The sequence below is a fragment of the Leptosomus discolor genome, chromosome 1 (genome assembly GCF_034619465.1).
Source record: "Leptosomus discolor isolate bLepDis1 chromosome 1, bLepDis1.hap2, whole genome shotgun sequence".
NCBI lineage: Eukaryota > Metazoa > Chordata > Aves > Leptosomiformes > Leptosomidae > Leptosomus > Leptosomus discolor.
This window is the reverse complement of record NC_141391.1, coordinates 94140702-94158208: the sequence shown is the minus strand read 5'-3', so window position 1 is coordinate 94158208 and position 17507 is coordinate 94140702. Positions and strand designations below refer to the sequence as shown.

General features: G+C 45.2%; 1 protein-coding gene across 1 annotated transcript; it reads right to left on the bottom strand.

Annotated features, from left to right (window-relative positions):
- Nucleotides 1-207: 207 nt before the first annotated feature.
- On the bottom strand, nucleotides 208-16750 carry XK (X-linked Kx blood group antigen, Kell and VPS13A binding protein). Its single transcript, XM_086470171.1, has 3 exons — nucleotides 16506-16750; nucleotides 7567-7829; nucleotides 208-1094 (listed from the first exon to the last, which is right to left on the bottom strand). Exons 1-3 carry the CDS (start codon nucleotides 16748-16750, stop codon nucleotides 268-270), a joined length of 1335 nt encoding a protein of 444 aa, XP_086326297.1. The 3' UTR covers nucleotides 208-267.
- Between the last annotated feature and the right edge of the window lie 757 nt (nucleotides 16751-17507).

The following is a 17507-nucleotide window of genomic DNA, read 5'->3' as shown; positions in this document are numbered from 1 at the left end:
TTCAAAATAAGCACGTGATAATAAACCTACGTGCAAAAAGCCTCTGAAACAGAAGTCCACAAACAATGATCGCTCTCCTTACACAAACACACACAGATACAGGTACTCGTACACTAAGTTTTCCACAAAGGTAGGCTTGTCAGTCGTCATGCAGTGCTACACCTGCAGGAAAGAAATCCTATCCACAAGACACAATGTCCACTTTACACAATGTTCCCAGCAGGTGATCTGCCACCTTCCAAAGGCACCTACTTACTTCCAGTTGTACTAGGCATTGGAAGAAACGCTTTGATGAGGATTCCCCTTTTGAGAATCTATTGTCTTGCTACTGCTCCATGCTTCATCAGTATTTTCAGGGGATTTCACCTCTGCCTTGTCCGTCAGTATGGTGGATTTGGGAGGCTTGCAAATAAAGCAGAGGAACTTGAAACAGGACAGCAAACCTTCGGAAATGCTGGATGAGAAAAGCTTTTTGCACGGGTGGCAGAACTGGTAGAACACCAACATGAAGAGGACAGCCATGCAGTAACCTATCAGGAGCTGCAAGACCAACAATGGGGCGCAGACATACAGGTAGATATCGGTTTTATAGATGTACCACATGAGCAGGAGGAATGCATTCTCAATGAATCGCAGCATGTAATACACAGTCAGTCGGTACCAATTTTGGGATTTGTTAATTAAGTCAGGATCATTGAGCTTCACCTGCACTGCCGACCAGCAGAACATGTTAATGCCAGCATACAGGAAGGTGAGAAGGCACAAGACGATGGTAGTGCCGACCCTGCTCAGCGCCTTCTCTATGTTCTCGGGAAACGGGGACTTGCTCTGCCAGAAGAGAATCCACGGGTAGAAGAAAAAACCAAAGAAATTCACTAGCACCACAGGGAGAGTCCAGATTTGAAGGACTGAACTGAAAAGGACCAACACTGTAACCCGTGTAGCAATCTCAAAGCTTCTCCACATGAATATGCAGAGGTAGGCGGCTGGTTTCACGCTGACATCATAATCATCATACTTAATCTTAATAGCCAGGATGTTGCAGCGTAAGGCGCCATATACAATTGACAGGAGAGAAAGGACCATAAAAACACCTACAAAGAGAAAAGACAAATCAGGACCTTCAGCTTAGCAGAAGTTAAAGACATTGCATCAGAGTAGCGCAGATCTACTTGTCTTCACAGCACTCCTGGGGGTTCCCAGCAGGGTGTAATGCCAAAAAAAAGTCACTCCCTGCATACACACCCCGATTCTTACTCTAACCCTACCTCCTATTTTTGTCCCCGTTTGTTACTTTTACAAGTAGCTAGAAAGAATAAAAGGCACTTAACACTTTAAGTGTCTCTCCCTCCTCCCCATGTCAAGGGCTATTTGTACATACACTATCCTTGATAATTTTACAGCTTAGAGTATCCAAGTTGCTCTCAAACCCTCACAATACTCCACAAGGCACAGGGGTGCTACTCCCTCTCAGTACAGATGAAAAACTGCAAAACAGAAGCTGAAATTTGGGAGTAATTTGGGCATGCAGATACCTCAGTGCTTGTGAAGTTCCATGTTGAAGGACATTGTCTAAGCTCACAGAAGAGCCCTATGATGGAACTCAAAATTGAAAGCCAAAGATCAAATTTAAACCCAGAACTATCTGCTCTTTCTCTGCCTGTGTAGACAGATTCGCACACCTGCCTACACTGTTTTCCTATACATCTATTTTCTTGGTATACCTACCTGTATCATGCATTTAAAAACACTCCTTTTAAAAATGTCTTTAAATTCAGATCATCTTTCAGTATCTCCCATCTATCCAGAACTCCTCAAGTGAAGGTTTCATGGCATTTAAATTCTGCAGAAAGTAAAGGCAGGGACCAGTTGTTACCTGGCTTCCCCTCCAGATGCAAGAGGGTAAAAGCTTTCTGACACTGCAGGAGGGAGTCTTGTCTTGTCACATTAAGTAGGCACAAATGTACAAGAACCCTGGATGCACAGAATAAACATACATTGAGAAGTACCTTGATGTACAGAAGTGCTAACTGCCCATAGTTTTGTTAGCATTTGCATACTTTCTTCACAATTTTCACCAACACGCTGAACAGCTGATGTAGGGGATTAATTTTAGGCACCCCCAATCAATGCTTTTAGTTTCAATCTCAGCATTTTGTCCACACAAGGAACACTTCAAATGAATTAAACACAGTAAAAAAGATTCAGTTCTTTCTTTCAGAGTTTCAACGAAACTCACCAAGCTAACTGCTCGTGCTACAGGGCATCGTATTGCACCACGTACAAGGAAATAATCAAGAGTTGGGAATTCTTGATGATGTCAATTACTTTCACAATGCTTAGCAACGAGCGCTTTCTGCAGCCTTCAATTAGTTTGTGTGTCAACACACTACAAATGAACTGGATTCCCTGCTTTGCTATAGCTGTATAGCTGTGACTATCAGTTTTTTTTCTATTTAAAGTTATTAATTTCCAAGCATGACTTTGAAAGAAACAAGCATATTTTAGGCTCTCTAACAGCTTTCCAACAGGATTTTCTCTACCGTTTTAGATAACGTCTTTCCCACCCTGATCCTCAAACACCACATTTTGGAAAAGAATTAATTAATCCTTTATATCTAATTTTCCAATAGCACTCAGTAATGAAAAACATTTGCCATTTTATATGGTAATTTTGTACATTCCAGTTTGGTGGCGCACATAATTCTCTGAAAATGGTTATGTATTTGCTCGTTTAACACTTACATTTCTAATAGGTGTTTTTAAACATCTTTTTTGCAGCACCGTACTTGATCTGAGTATTTTTAAACATCATGTTTAAAACTTTATGTCATAAACTTAGAAAAACATGGCTGAAAGCAGAAGAGCAAGTGAGTGTAGTCAAGAATACTGCTTGATAGCCTGTGGCTCTTTACAAAATCTTTCCTGTAGTTTTGAGCCGGCCCTAAAACTGTGAAAGAACAAATAACTTCCCGCAGCTAACGAAGCAAAAGAGAGTCAAAGAAACAAAAACCCCCTACCCACTACGGACAGGGTGCTGCTGTCCTGGAACTCTGCTTGCTTTCTGCTTTGATAAGCTGAGACATTCATCTTACTACCCAATTTCATTTTAGGGATTCTATATTAATCTCCAACTCGCCTGAAAAACTCCAGCCTTTGAAAGAGGCATTTCTCCACTGATGGAAACTAGGTCATGCTGACTCTTGTTTAACACAGTAGTCCAGCCCTGCTCCTTTCCCAAGAGCTCAGTACTGTCACCAAACCTTCAGTTCAAACATCACTTTTAAGTCTGTGAGAAAGATAGTTTGAAGCAACCACAAAGGGAAATGCGGGAGGGTGACATTATTGTTGCTTTTACTCATCCAGAGCAGGCAAAGAAGTGAAAATTTAAAAGGTAAAAGTATCTTCCCCTGGAACAGTCCCAAATCCCCTAACAGGCCTTATAAAGGCGGCATTTCTCTTCTTCCTTCCTGCTCCCAGAAGGCTGTACTTTTCTTACAAATCAGAAGTGCACGCTCACAGAGTCATTCCGGGAGGCACTGTTCTACTTTGTTGGGTTTTTCTAATTATGTCTTAAGTCTTCTCAAGACATGGTCCTTCCCACTTCAGAAATTGCTGATGAGCTACATCACAAATACCTATTACTGAAATCTTACATTCAGCTGAAGAATCGTAAGTTATCTATCATATATACAACAGTTTTCCAAACTGAAAAATAAGGGCATTTATTTTGTTACTTAGGGCAAGACACTTAGATACAGTATTTTTTGCCTTAAGATATAATTTCAACACTTGGAAACAATTATTAATACTCAAAGTGTGTTGTCCAAACAATGGGAAAAGTATTCAGTGGTCAGAGCTTAATGAGTTGAGAAGAAGCATCTGTAGACACATCTTAAGATACATAGTAAGACCACCTACAAAGCCCAGTCACGAACATTAGGAAAGTCACACTTCGAACACCAGTAAGTTGAAAAAAAAATCATAAAACCAGAACTTCCTATTCTTGAAGATGGCAGTCACTGCTACAAATTTTCATTAAAAAAAAAAAAAGTACCTTTTTCAGCGGAATAATTTTAAATGGTAGGAAATCCACTTTTTGAGATTATTTTATCACTGTAAGCCACACTTGAAAAAGATAACTTGACTGCTATTAACAGTACAAAAACTTTAAACTTACAAAAAAAGGTCACACACGAATACTGCACACTGAGACCTGTCCCTTTTTCAAGGGCAAGAGGCCACGTCACACATCCCCCACCTACGCTAGCTGCTTCTGTAATTAACACTCACTCACACCACTTTAGCACCTCCTGGCCTTGTGCTTCTCCAGGTGGTACCACCTAAGCGAGGAGGACCCGATAGCTGCCCAACAGTGCGTAAGTGGACCTAAGCCTGATGTCAGCCACCTCTGTGTGCCACCTTGCTACAAAGCAAGGTTAAAGCTGGCTCCAAGGCAAGGCGTGACACTGACAGATGCTGAAGCATTTAGTACAGGGTGAAGCCCAAATGCACCAGAGACCTCAGCGTCTATGCTGGAAGTGGCAATTACAAAGTCAGACAGGGCATTTCATCCAGCAACAAGTTAGGAACCTCTTACCAGTAACCAAAGAAAGAGGTGAATGTCTAGAACCAGGACTCAGATGAGGCTGCTATGTATGGGTTTCCAACGTTGCGTTTCACACAACAGCATTTCTATACATTTCATGCTGAACAGTCACTGAAGCTTTATGTCTTTTATCACTAACCTAGAGGCTTTGTCATGAATTTGTAACTCTGTTTAGTTCTCTTGATCTAGCATTCTGGGCAGACAGTGAAACGACAATTTTGGAGAATGCCAGACACTGGCAAGAATCTGATCATCCAGAAGAAAACTTCCAGAGAAATTAATGAATGCCACAAAATACACAAGAAAGATGCAGTATGGTTCTATTCAGTTAAATACCAGAAGCAATAATAAGTTTCAAACAGATCAGAAAGGGACAAACCATGCTATGTAGCATGATGGTACAGTTTTAGGTTCACAGGTGATACTGACCTCATTACCACTGACCAAGCAGAATTTACACAGAATCAAGAGACATGGTAGGGTAGCAATGCAGAAGATAAGAGACTGATGAGGAGACAAGACAAAAAATGTGGAAATCAAAATACAAGAGAGAGCGATAACGATAACAGAGACAAATGGAAAAGAGCATGCACTTTGGAGGACCAGTGTCAATGAGGAAGTTAAAGACATCTGAAGCGTGGAAGAACAGCGGGACTGGCTGTTAAATTACTTTGACAACGCTACAAGATCAAAAGGTTGAAGTCATGTCCCTACACATCAGACTCCCTGTGTACACAACAAACAACAAGCTGAAACGGTGCTCTGCATCATTCCCATGTACTCTGGAAGCTGAATAATACTGGTGGACAAAAGGTACTACTGCAGAAGTAAGTTGGCCGAAGAGATTGCAAAAGTTTCAATACTTCAGAAGACAAAAGACACACAAGAGGAATATGGTTAGGACTCTTGTTTTTCTGATGAATGAGCTCTAATAGACACGGCCATTGTTCCTAAATCACTGATTAAGAAAAAAGACCATTTTTTTCCTTTTCATTTCTGTATTTTACAATTACATGTGCTATGGAGATGGCTTCTGGGAGACAGAGGATGACTACTGCTGGTGGATTCACTGAACTCCCTGGTGAGCCAGCTTATCTCTGGATGTTTAACTTTACTTCACCCCCAGAAGGTCACTTATAAGGCTGCGATTCAGAATTTCTCTCAGCAGTGACTGATAAAAGTCAGAAGTAATAAGGTGTTACAAATCATTATCAAATATGCAATTCTCTAATCATCTGGAGCACTGGCAATCATGACCAGTAAGGTCAAACCCAGTAATACAATAAAAAGGTGACCTTTCTCAAGCAAATGCCATCTGTAGTGAGGTGATTGGAAATTCTGCTAATGGCACCACTCAGCAAAGGATTCAGCTGGGGTTTTTTCTCATCACAGATGCGATGGCTATTCAAATAGCCTGCCTTAGCTGTGAAGTACTCAGAAACTGTCAGGAGCAATGTCTTTCAAGTAACCACTGCTATGACCTTAAACAAGTACTTTGTATAAAGACCTTAACCTGTAGTAATTGCTGACTTGCCCTTTGGTATACTAAAGTTTTCCATTCCCTGAGTGAAGGGGACAACACCAACACTATTATAAGGCTTCTCCAAAAATCTTAGTTCCTTACCTTGGTACACTGCCAAGGTACCAGAACTGAAGAAAGCAATCAGATTCATAACGTGTCACCCTACCCTCAGCCCCCCTAGCTGTGAAGCTGATAAAGATCCCTGGGCTCTCAGGACCCCAGAGACACAACAAGAGCTATTTTGTATTTCAGTGGAAACACACCTCCAGTTCACACAGGTGCCAAAGTCCTTTCTTACACTGAAATGCTGGTTGTCCTACGACCAGCTGGAATAGATTCTTCATTTAGCAGCCAGCCAGCAAATCAAGACCTTTTTTTTTTTTCTTTTTTTTCCCCAAGGAGCTGGAGCACATCATGGAGCAAGACGCAGAGTCCCACGGTAAAAAGAGATGTGTCCTGGTTAAGTCCATGTGGTGCATCAGTGCTTGGTGAAGGCTTAACAGCTTGGGTCCTGAGAGGAGATGGCCACATTTCCATACCAGCTTACTGAGTCCTGCCTTTTGATTCCCAGTTCAGTCTGGCAGTTCAAGTAGAATAAAGACAGTTCACATCCTCAGTCGGTATTTGAAACCGCTTTCCCGAAAGTACACCTTCCTTAATGCAGCATGGCAAAACATGCTCTGCACTGTACTCCAAGGAATTTTCCAGAAAGTTTGCTCAAAAACCAAAATGGAACGGAGTTATTTATTTTTTTTTTTACTCTTCATGAAGACTGTCCCTCCAGCTGCCTCCCTCTCATGCCATAATGGTCGATTTATCAAATTAGTATTTTTATAGCAACCCAAAGTACACTACAGGAAGTGTCACAGTCTAAAACGTGATGATACAGAGATAAACTTGAGAGCAACATCACTATCAAAAGCTGTCAGGGAGGTGAAAGCCTGAGAATTGGGTTTGCTCAGCCTTCAGAAAAGGAGGCATAGGGGAGACCTTATCACCCTATTCCAGTATTTAAAGGGTGAGTACAAAGAAGACGGAGACTCCCTTTATACAAGGAGTCACATGGAAAAGACGAGGGGTAATGGGTACAAGATACTCCTGGGGAGATTCTGATTGGACACAAGAGGAAAATTTTTCATAACGAGAACAACCAGCCATGGGAATAATGTCCCCAGGGGAGTGGTGGATTCCCCAACACTGGATGCTTTTAAGACTCAGCTGGGCAGGCTGCTGGGCCATCTTGTCTAGACCACGCTTTTCCCAAGAAAGCTGGGACCAGGCGATCCTTGAGGTCCCTTCCAACCTGGTACTCTATAATTCTATGAAGCCCACTGCAGTATGTTTGGTTCTTGTCCAGGGCAGCTACACCTGACTGCTGACCTTCCTCCTCTCCCTCCCACCAAAAGACAGAGGTGATAGCAACAGCTCTACCTACTTCTGGCAGCCGTGATCTCCTGCTGCAGGACACAGATGTAGAGCTGGAGCGTGAGCTGGGGCGCTGAGCCGAGGAACGCCTGGATCACGGACGCCCTGCTGAACGCAGACCTGTGGGTACACAGCTTGCCTTCAGCCTGTCCCACTTCTTTCTCAATTTCTTCCGAGTACCCGTCTTTGGGCATCTGCCTCTTCTTCGTGATGCTGACATAGGGCTCTTCAACTCTGCCAGCATGGAAGTAAATGTAGAAGACCTCCACACACCTACAAGCAAATCAGTAAATACAGTAACAGGAAAAAATGAAGGAAAAGCATGGGTCTTCCTACTCCTTAGTATTTTAAGCCATCACATACTAAGTCATTTGTTCACAGCACAAAGCCTGTACATCTTCTCCTCTTGGTAAATTTGAAATATGACAGATTTCACCCTTTAAAACCTGAACTACATGCAAGTGGAGGGCAAGAATCTGGCAGTGCCCTTCAGGCTGCTTGTAGTACTCAGACACAGGAGGTGGTTTAGTTGTCTCCTATGAGCTGCCCTTGCTCTCTGCTGTCCTATTAAAGTCCTTAAACTATTCATCCACTACAATGTTCATAGGCTGCCAACCCAGGACCCAAGTTGGAAGTGTTTCTTCAGATTCTCACGTCTTTCTCTGGGTACATCTGTGACATGGCAATAAACCCACTTCTCATACCTTTGCCTTAAAGAAACAATCTCAAGACATCAGAGAGAAGCTCAGGGTACGAGTGGGTGCACACACCTCAAACAGTTGGACTCTAGTCCTTGCTTCACCAAGCAATGGTCCCAAAACACAAGTAATGAGACATAGCTGCAATAATGAGAACAACTAGTTTAGAGCCCCACAACTCTGGATATTAACATTTTTTAAAAAGACAGAGATATAGGAGCTTTACTCCTTACGTTTGCTTACATTTGTTGCACTGTTTATGGAATGTTAAACACAACCTTGCAAAAATATTTTAAATAAGAAGATGCAGTGTTTTCAGTTGCTGCAGCTTTTTGTACTTTAAATGCAGGTGAACCAAACCCTCTTGTTTATGTAGGTCTGACTTACTACAGACTAACTTCCAAACAAAAAAGCGGTACCAGAATACACATTTCTATTGTAATACCTGCTGCTCTACCCATGCACAGAAGATAATCCCTACATTTGGCAGGGAACAGAAAAGAGCTAAAGGGGTGAGCAGCAGCAAATGCTGTAGCAATGAGGACAAGTGGCTCCTTGAGTATTAAAGATAATACAGCCTCAGATACATTTATGAAAGTTTCTGAAGCTTCCTTCCAATGCCGATTTCCAGTTTGGCAAAAACTTCAGAAAAACTATTCTAAGAGAATTGCTTGGGTATAAAGGTGTCAAGGGTGGGCTTGGTCATCAAGCAGGACCCAAAACAGGCAAATAGTCAGCTTTTTCTGGGAAGTAGTAACAAGCAAGGATCTACTGAGGTACAGGTGATATCACAACCTGAGGGAGAAGGGAGAGGAAAGAAAAACTCTATTTCTGTCACATTGCACAGGGTCCTAAAAATGCAAGGCATGCTGTGGAGGAGTCCACGTACAGCAAGACCATAAAGGATAAATGGCATTGACTAGTGAAAAACAAAACCCCCAAAAGCCCAAACCCAGTGAGGACACAAGCTATTTTCTCTTTTACGCCTAACCCTGGTACAGGCTTCAAGAAGAAAAACAATTGTAGTGTGAGCAGCAGAACTGGTGAGTGCTGGCTTCCAGCCCAGGGGGAAGCTTTGCAGAGAGAAACCCCCACTTCGAGGGCGACCTGTGGCATCAGCTCTGGTCACATCTCCTCCCACTGCCTGCCATGCGTGGCATCTTGTGTAGACATCATTCTCTGATGAGGACTGAGCCGTCTTCTTTCCTTCCATGGTGCCTGCTGGGGTTCATCTCCTCCACCTGGTTGCCTCTGTAGGCAATACTTGCTGGAACGCAGCATCTCTGAGTCTCCAACAGGTCAGATTTGGGCAATGAGTTTTTGTAATGTACAAGAAAGGCTTATCTTCTATTTAAAAGTATCTCAGAATTACAAAGCAGGAAGCTATGCCAGTCTGAGACTTTGAACTCCTGTTTCCTTCTCAGCTTGACTTTTTTCAACAATCACCAAATCAGAGTCTATCACAGCCTTTTAGGGAAAAGCTCACAGACTGAACTGTAAAGCAGCACTGACAAGAATTCAAATAAATGCATACTGACTTTTACTTTAATAAACTTCACTTCTTTTTTTTCCCCTAACTGGGCCACTAGCAAGTTTCAACTGCTCTACGTGGAGAGCAACTTTAGGATCCTGAAATACCACCCTTGATTCACTAGGCTTCAGCTACTATTATCACCAAAGCTATTCAAAATGCCTGGTGGGCTGGAGGCTCCATGCACAGTGGTGACTTTCTATTTTCCCCTTAGATTATTGCTTAATCTTTTCAGTCTCTGCCCGTCTTGTTCCAGGTGAAAGAATCCCCACGGCCAAAAATGAAGTGTGAAAAATTAATAAAGCACAACAGCTTATGAAGCCAACAGAGATCCTGAAACTAACAAATTGATTTTATTCCAAAAGAAAGATCCCCAAACAGTTTTGTCTCGCTTAGTATTCACAGCCATCTATTCATCCTGAGCTGAGGGCAAGCCTGAAGCTATTACAGAAAATGAGATCTCAGCATCAGCCTCTGAACTCTTGCCGTGTGTGATTAGAAGCAGATATAGTCTGCGGACCCACCTAACAAATACGCAGTAATCTCATAAAAGAGATGTTAAGATTCGTAAGACTACTGACTACAGCAAATATAATCAATAAAACGCTGGGTTTCAGAGCAAGCACTTGATTTGTATTTATTAGCTAGGTATTACATAGCAGTATATCATTTGTGATGGGAAATTTTACGTCCGTATAGAAAAGCAAACACAACGTGAAATGAATGCTCTGATGAGCAAACCTCAGGGCCAAAGGGGACTTTTACCAGCACAAGAGAGTAATAAAAATTGTATGTGCAAGCACTCAGATTACATCACTAATGACGGACATCGTCTTCCGAGCCCTGCCCATCCCTTGTAAGAGTGTCTCTGGAGGTCATGCCTGCTGGGGCCAATAACAAACGTACCCAAGACTCTAGCTGGTGCCACTGCTTCAAACACGAGCAGACTCGCAGCTGGTACACTAGAAAGAAAGAGCACCGATCTAACTGTTTCAGTAATAAAGTATAAGAGGGACATAGGCACTTGAAGAGCCATCCCGGTGAGAAGGGTTCAGAACAGCCATGAAGAATCAATTCGGATCGTGTACCTGTGCCACACTGCGACCTTGTCTATGAAGTGCATTCAGAAAGGTTGTCTTTAACTGAACTGGCCTGTTCTTTTTCAGTATGACACACGACTAAAAGACAATGCCAGAAGGGGATTCCTTCATGCCAGTTTTCCTCCAGTTACAAACTCTGCTACAGAACAAAGAATTCCCCGTAAGCCCCAGTTGCTCACTGCTCATTGCTGCTTTGCTCTAGAGGAAGAGGAATGGGAGATCCCAACTTCTGCACAATCCATCTCCTGCAATGCAGTGATGTTTTTAGGGCTCTTTCAACAGATCCTCACATGGCATCAACAGTAGAAGGCATGCAGTTGGCCAGCTTCACTGCATCTAACGCAATGACAGTTGCAGTACAGTCTCTGAAGGACTAAAATTACTTTGAAGAAAAAAAAAGTTAGATCTACCCTCTACAGTGAAAGTTAAAGGGTAAAATGACAGTGCTGCTTTCTCCCCTGCTGCCACATCTTGGCAGAGAGAAGAGCTATACTTTTTCAAGGATCCTGATGGTGCCTACAAAGAGTGATTCAGCAGCAACACATTCGTCTTCTACACAGTCAGTAGGAGGAATAATCCTATCCTTATATGCCTGCTGAGAGCAAGCGCCTCATTCCCTCTTTTAATCATGGCTGTGTGGGATTTAAATATAGGCAAAATAATGGTGGTGTCAAGAGGGAGAAGGCAATGAAAACAGGGAACTTCAACAAGCACTCCAAAAGCAAATGTCTATTCAAGACCTATCCACACATGCTCACGGCAAACGTACAAGCAGATTTCTCTAATGACTCAATTTTCAGTAATTCCTTTTCTTTACAGAAGTGTGCAAAAGTCTTATCAGTCCTGCAGGTTTACTTACCTGTTTCAGACAAAGATTTGTTCCTCACTCATTGCTCTACCTTCCATCTGCACTGACTTTCTGTTCATCGCATCCTGGACACCTAACACATCTGCTCAAGAATAAAGAAAAAAAAAAAAGCCTGAAGAGGGTCTAGGCATATTCTTCCCATCTGGAAAAGAGGGAGATGCATCAACAGTTGTAAAGTTTAGAGCTAGCAGAATCTCCTACAGTAAGGCCTGCCAAAGGAAGTCCTACAAGGAGAAGAGGTTTTCAGACCTGTGCTGTTCTGCACTATAAGGCAGGTAACTAGGAAAGAGAGACTACCCATGTCAGACAATGCTTCCGCACAACGTGACTGAAGCATTATCTGCACTGTTATAGCTTATTAGATTTCCAACTGCAGAATTAGGTGTCCAAATCGTTAATGACTCTGATAATCTCAGCCTATAGGTGTTTTGTTTTGGGTTTGGTTTTGCACTTTTTTAAATTTTTTTTTTACTTCTTGCAGCTCACAGAATCTAACTTTGGCTGTAACAGCAGCTCCTCTGGCAGTTTGATGCAAGCTTCCTACTGCATCTGCTTTGCTGCTGTCCGCACAGTACATAGACACATGTAATTGTTTCTCCTTATGCCTTGCGAAACAAAGCCTGATCCCATTTAAAAAAAAAAAAAAAAAAAAAAGAAAGAAAAAGTCTATTGTTTATATCCTTGTCCCATTAAAATCGGCGGAAAACAGTCATTAGTGTTCTATATAGGGGCCTGTTATATTGGCTTTCAATTTTTTTCCCCTGCAAGAGAAGTTCACCACCCTGCAGACAGAGCCATCTCCTAATTGCATGTTCCTCGGAAGGAAGAGCCCGTAGGCTCACGTTCAGCTGAGAGAGCACTAGCGACGGTAGTTTCAAAGATACCAGCGGTCCCTTAGCTTTCCTCTCCGTGAAGCTGGAATCAGAAGGAAGCACTGCCAAGTTCGCCCCAGTCCCTTCAGGATATGCCCCTTCAGCACTGTCTCCAGTGAATCAGCAACCGCCGCACCCCGTGGACGTACGGCACGATACCACCAGCGCTCCCTGCTCGTGACTGCAGGCCCTGGCCAAGTCAGCTCGTCGGAAATCTGCGCTCCTCACTTCAGCTCCTGACCTGTTCATTGCTTGCAGAATAGAAAAGGGCAAGCAAGCTGACAGGGGCTTCTCTGGCCCTCTTCATGAAGAGCTATTTGCATTCTGAACAAATCCCTAAGTGCAGAGCAGTGCACTAGCAAAAATACCTCCTGCTACCGTTCACTGGAATTGTAGCAGCACTTAAAACCTCAAGACAATGTCGGTCCTACAGGTGCCGTCTAAATGAACAGGGAGCAAAGAGAGAGCCCTTGGCTCCGGGGCAGCTGATAATGAGCCAAAAAGCTCATCACGGTCTTCTCTAAAGAAAAGAAAAATGAATTACATCTCTCATTGACATTGGCTATCATTTTAAGTCAATTTTTTGTGTAATAAATTACTTTCTGGTAAGAGACTCTCCTTTTAAAAAAGAAAAAAAAAAAAAAAAAAAAAAGAGAAAGGATCCAAATATATTTCCGAAGCATCCAGTCAAATTACTGCACTCACAAGGAGTGGCACTGACCTGAAATGCTGCAGGAATCCCCCACAGTGCCCAGAAACCTGCAGTGACTTTGTTCCAGCCACCTCTCTGCATAGCCTCTGGCATGCTTACCTCTTGGGGATCAGAGCCAGGCCACTCAGGAGAGGTAGGAATTTTACTTTACAAATTGCTCAGAACTTGTAGAGAATCTCTTAGGGAGTGGGAGAAGGAATTTAAAATGAGTGCATGAACAGTAGTCTGACAGTAGAGCAGAAGTCCTCTCCAGGAAGAGGGATGCTTCCTAATTTTAGTGCTTCCAGTGGCAGCAGCAGGACAGTGAGTGCCTCTTGAACAGGTGGAGTGTGGGTGTTTCGGGAAGGTGGTGGTACGCAAGAAGGTTTTGTAAGAGAACGTACTTTTTTCCCCTGTCGCACAGATGATTCAAAATAGGCTGGATCATTTGGTTGCAAAGCTAAATACCCTCCTTCCCTGCCAAGATATTTCCATACCATTCCCCACAATTTAAACTTAACTTTTCAAGGTAAAAAGGGAGGGGAGAAAAACATCTAGCTTTTAAGATGATGAAGAAAACTCACACAACATACATGGGCTGTCTGTAAAGCTGTGCACTGATATTCGAGTATTTTAGTTTGAACAGAGAAACACACAAACTATCCTTTATCACGTCAGGAACCCAACAGAGGCGGTTAAAAAGTCAGCGTTAGCCTTTTTAAAGCCAGCCGAAGCAGACTGCTGAAGCGTGCCCTAAAGGCACAGCCTAAAGGCTATTTAACATTTCCTTCGGATGCCGGATGCCGCAAGCAGACAGAGGCTGGGGCGGCTGTGTCTCCACGTCCTATTTGACCTAATTTGACCCATCCCTCCCTAAAAGGCACTGGGCTGTGACGGCGAGACGCAAGAGGGACGGAACACAGGGGATGGAGCGAGGCTTCATACTGGGGAAGCAGGTGGTGATGATGATGAGTCCTGCTGTTGCAGCAGGACTCTCTGGTGCAAAGGAGCAGAGCTTTGTCTAACAGGACGGTCCAAAATGGCTCCAGGGACACCGGTCCTTTTCAGCTTACAATGGTGAAGCGATGTTATAGTAAAAAAAAATATTTTGCCTTCTAGCTATCGCCTCAGACCTGCGTGTATTCCAGCCCCCCGTGCAAAGAAGGGAAAGGTAAGGTATTCCATGTGCTGAAACCAAGCTTTACAGTGGAGATCCACATCTGATGGGAAGCGATCCCTTTCCCCTCCTGACAGACACAACAACGTTCAGTGGATTGGAAGGCAAGGAAGAGAAAAACCAGATCTTTAATGTCTGTCTCAGACCAATCCCTTTGCCCTCCCACACCTCTGTACCGTATCCTACAGACAGACACATTTCCCTGAATGTAAAAAGAGATTGTTTTCTATGAAACTTTTTCCTCTTAATTTGTACAGTCCTTCCAGCCTTCAGCAAGAAATGAGTTTTTCAGGTGGCATGAATGTACTACCCTCTTTTTAATTAGCGATTATAATTCCAGTTATTGTGGTTCTACTGCCTAAATGGTGCCATGGGGACTGTGGCACAGGCATGCTGCAAAGCTCCCAGAACACCTTCAAACCTCCAGGAAACACCAAGTTCGTGAATCTTTGAGAGAGGCAGAAGCGCAGAGCTGGCGACACACTCATCGGCACGCGGCATCACGGAGAGGAGAGGGCTTCCCTACACCCACTAGCTTTACAGCAGCAACCGCAGCTGGGAACTCACCAACACAGCAGAAAGTGTGTTCTGCACAAGATGAGACTCATGTTGGAAACAGATAAGCTCCATGTTGGGAAAGAAAGAGAAAGTGAAATCATGCTTGGTGGTTAAGATCACAGCAGAAGTCTATGCCTCATCCAGAGAGTTAGTAAGAAAATCCTCTAATTTGTTGTTGTTCCTTAAGTCCTTTGTTTCCTTCTTCACATCTTGCAGCTTGACATGACATTTTTTCCTTGTCTGACCTCAAGGAATTGATTTAGAATTACAAAAGTCATGAACATAACTTTTGATAGTTGCTTTCTCTTTGGTTCTACACTTACTTTCCAAAGAATGTGGAAATATTTTGTTCTTAGGTTTTAGAAAAACCAGAGCTCTTCAAGAACTCAACTGTAAAGCCATAACTTAAATCCCTTTAAAATATTAACAAAACAAACAAACAAAGAATCTGGCCACGGTTATAAATGAATGCTTTTGAAGTGTAAGATGTTTTGTAACATCCAAACTGCTCACCCTTATTAATATGAACGAATCTTCCTTTTCCACAGTGTCCAGCAACTTCAAAACGTTGGGGATACTTCTCCTAGCCTCTACTACAGAGATACTGTACTTAATTCCCTTTCTTTTTAAAGAAAAGATTTGAACATAAATTTAAAATTAAAGCCCCCAGCAAACATTCCGTCCTGGTGTTGCCTCACCTCTGTAAGTTTTCACCTATCTGGTTTTTATTTTCCCTAAGGACGCTTTCAGTCCAAAGTTGAACCGAGGCTGAAAAGTCTCTAACGCAATTTGGGGCAAGAAGCTCGCTTTCAGGAGACACAGACTGAAGCATTACCAGTATTTCCAAGAGGTACAGATGGGATGGGTACTATCATTGATTTAAACTCGCAACTGAGCTAGTCTTCCCTTCTCTCTCGGAAGTAACCTCAAGAGTAAAGAGTTATGGATAAAGCAGTGAAGAGACACAACCATTTGAGGCAAAAAAGCCCCACGGACAGCAAATAGGGGCAGAATACGCCGCCAGCAAGAGACAGCAGGTTCTGCCAGGTTCTCTCGCAGGGGCGCAGCCCGCCTCCACCTGCCTCTCAGGAGGGGTTTCACCCACCTTCTCCAAAGCCAAGTGCCCACCGAAGGTCGAACCCCCCACCCCGCGGCTGTGCTTCTGCCTAGAGGACACTTACAAAGGAAATTACTCCTCCCGCAGCCTCAGGAATAAGCCTGGGAAGGGTCCGATCGCGGCTAACACCGGTGCAGCGCAGCCGGCGCCGCCCGGGAGCGGACGCGCCCGCCACGCACAAAGGCCGGAGCGCTCCGGCCGCCCCTGAGAGCCCCGGGGCACCGCGGCCTCCCTCCCCGGGCTCCCACCCGGCCGCCCCCCGGGGCTCGCCCCCGGCCACCCCGCTGAGGCGGGAAGGGGCGGCGAGGCGGGACGGGGCGGGACGGGACTCACCGACCTGACGAGGGGCCCCAGCTGGAGGAGGTGCAGCAGCAGCACCAGCGGGCGGTCGCGGCTGACGTCGCGGTGGATGAAGACCAGGCTGAGCTGCACCAGGGCGCAGGGCAGGAGGGCGAAGAGCAGCGTCAGCCACTGCCACATGCGGTCCCCCGCCGCCCGGTACGCACCGCTCAGGCACAGCGCGGCCGCCGTCTCGGCAACGAAAAGGACGAGGGAGACGAGGACGGAGCCCGGGAATTTCATCGCCCCTCAATACCGCCGCCGCCACCCGCGGGGCGCGTTTTCGCCGCCGCAGCCGCCCCACGCCCGCCGCGCCCCGGAGCCCGCCCAACCGCCGCGGAGCCGCGGCGACCGCTAGGGGGCGCCGCTAGCCCGGAGCCGCCGGCGCAGCCGCCGCACTCACCGCCTTCCCCCCCCCACCCCTCCGCCCCGCGCCCTCCCTCCGGGTGGGCCCGGGGAAGCGGCGCGGGGTGGTGGGTTCCCTCCGGTGGCGGTACCGGGGCGGGGGGGCTGGGAGCTGCGGGGACTCGGTGCTGGCAGCGGCGGGGCTGCGAGGAGGAACATGGAGGAACGCTCGCCGGTGGCGCATGGGGAGCGGCCGCTCATCGCGTCTCCTTTGGCCGTGAGATGCGGCGTAACTGGATTGCGGGGGGGGGGGGGGGGGCAACGGGACGACACCTCGGCAGGCTGGAGATACGGCCTGAAAGGAGGAGGTGAGGGCAAAGTCCTGCACCTGGAAGAAAATAACCCTGTGCAACAATAAAGGCTGAGGGACAGCTGGTTTTAAAAAAGAGAAATAACGCAGAAAAGGAGCTGTGGGTGCTGGTGAGCCTCCCCTGATGGTGCACCTAATTCAGGGACCTCCTCGCCAGCTTCGTGAGCCTGCTGGCAGAGGCGCCCTGGTACCGCTTTGTCAGGTGGATCCCGCCCTGGCTTCTCGGGGCTTTTGCTCCCAAGGTCCCTGGGGTCACAAAACCCAAAGCCGTGCTGCTGCGACACC

Excerpts from the sequence above, each read along its gene's own strand:
- XK (XM_086470171.1), bottom strand. The coding sequence starts at position 16,750 with ATGAAATTCCCGGGCTCCGTCCTCGTCTCCCTCGTCCTTTTCGTTGCC. Across the intron at positions 7,830-16,505 it reads CAGCTGGGGCCCCTCGTCAG|GTGTGTGGAGGTCTTCTACA; the intron begins GTCGGTGAGTCC and ends ATTTGCTTGTAG. Across the intron at positions 1,095-7,566 it reads GGAGATCACGGCTGCCAGAA|GTGTTTTTATGGTCCTTTCT; the intron begins GTAGGTAGAGCT and ends TTCTCTTTGTAG.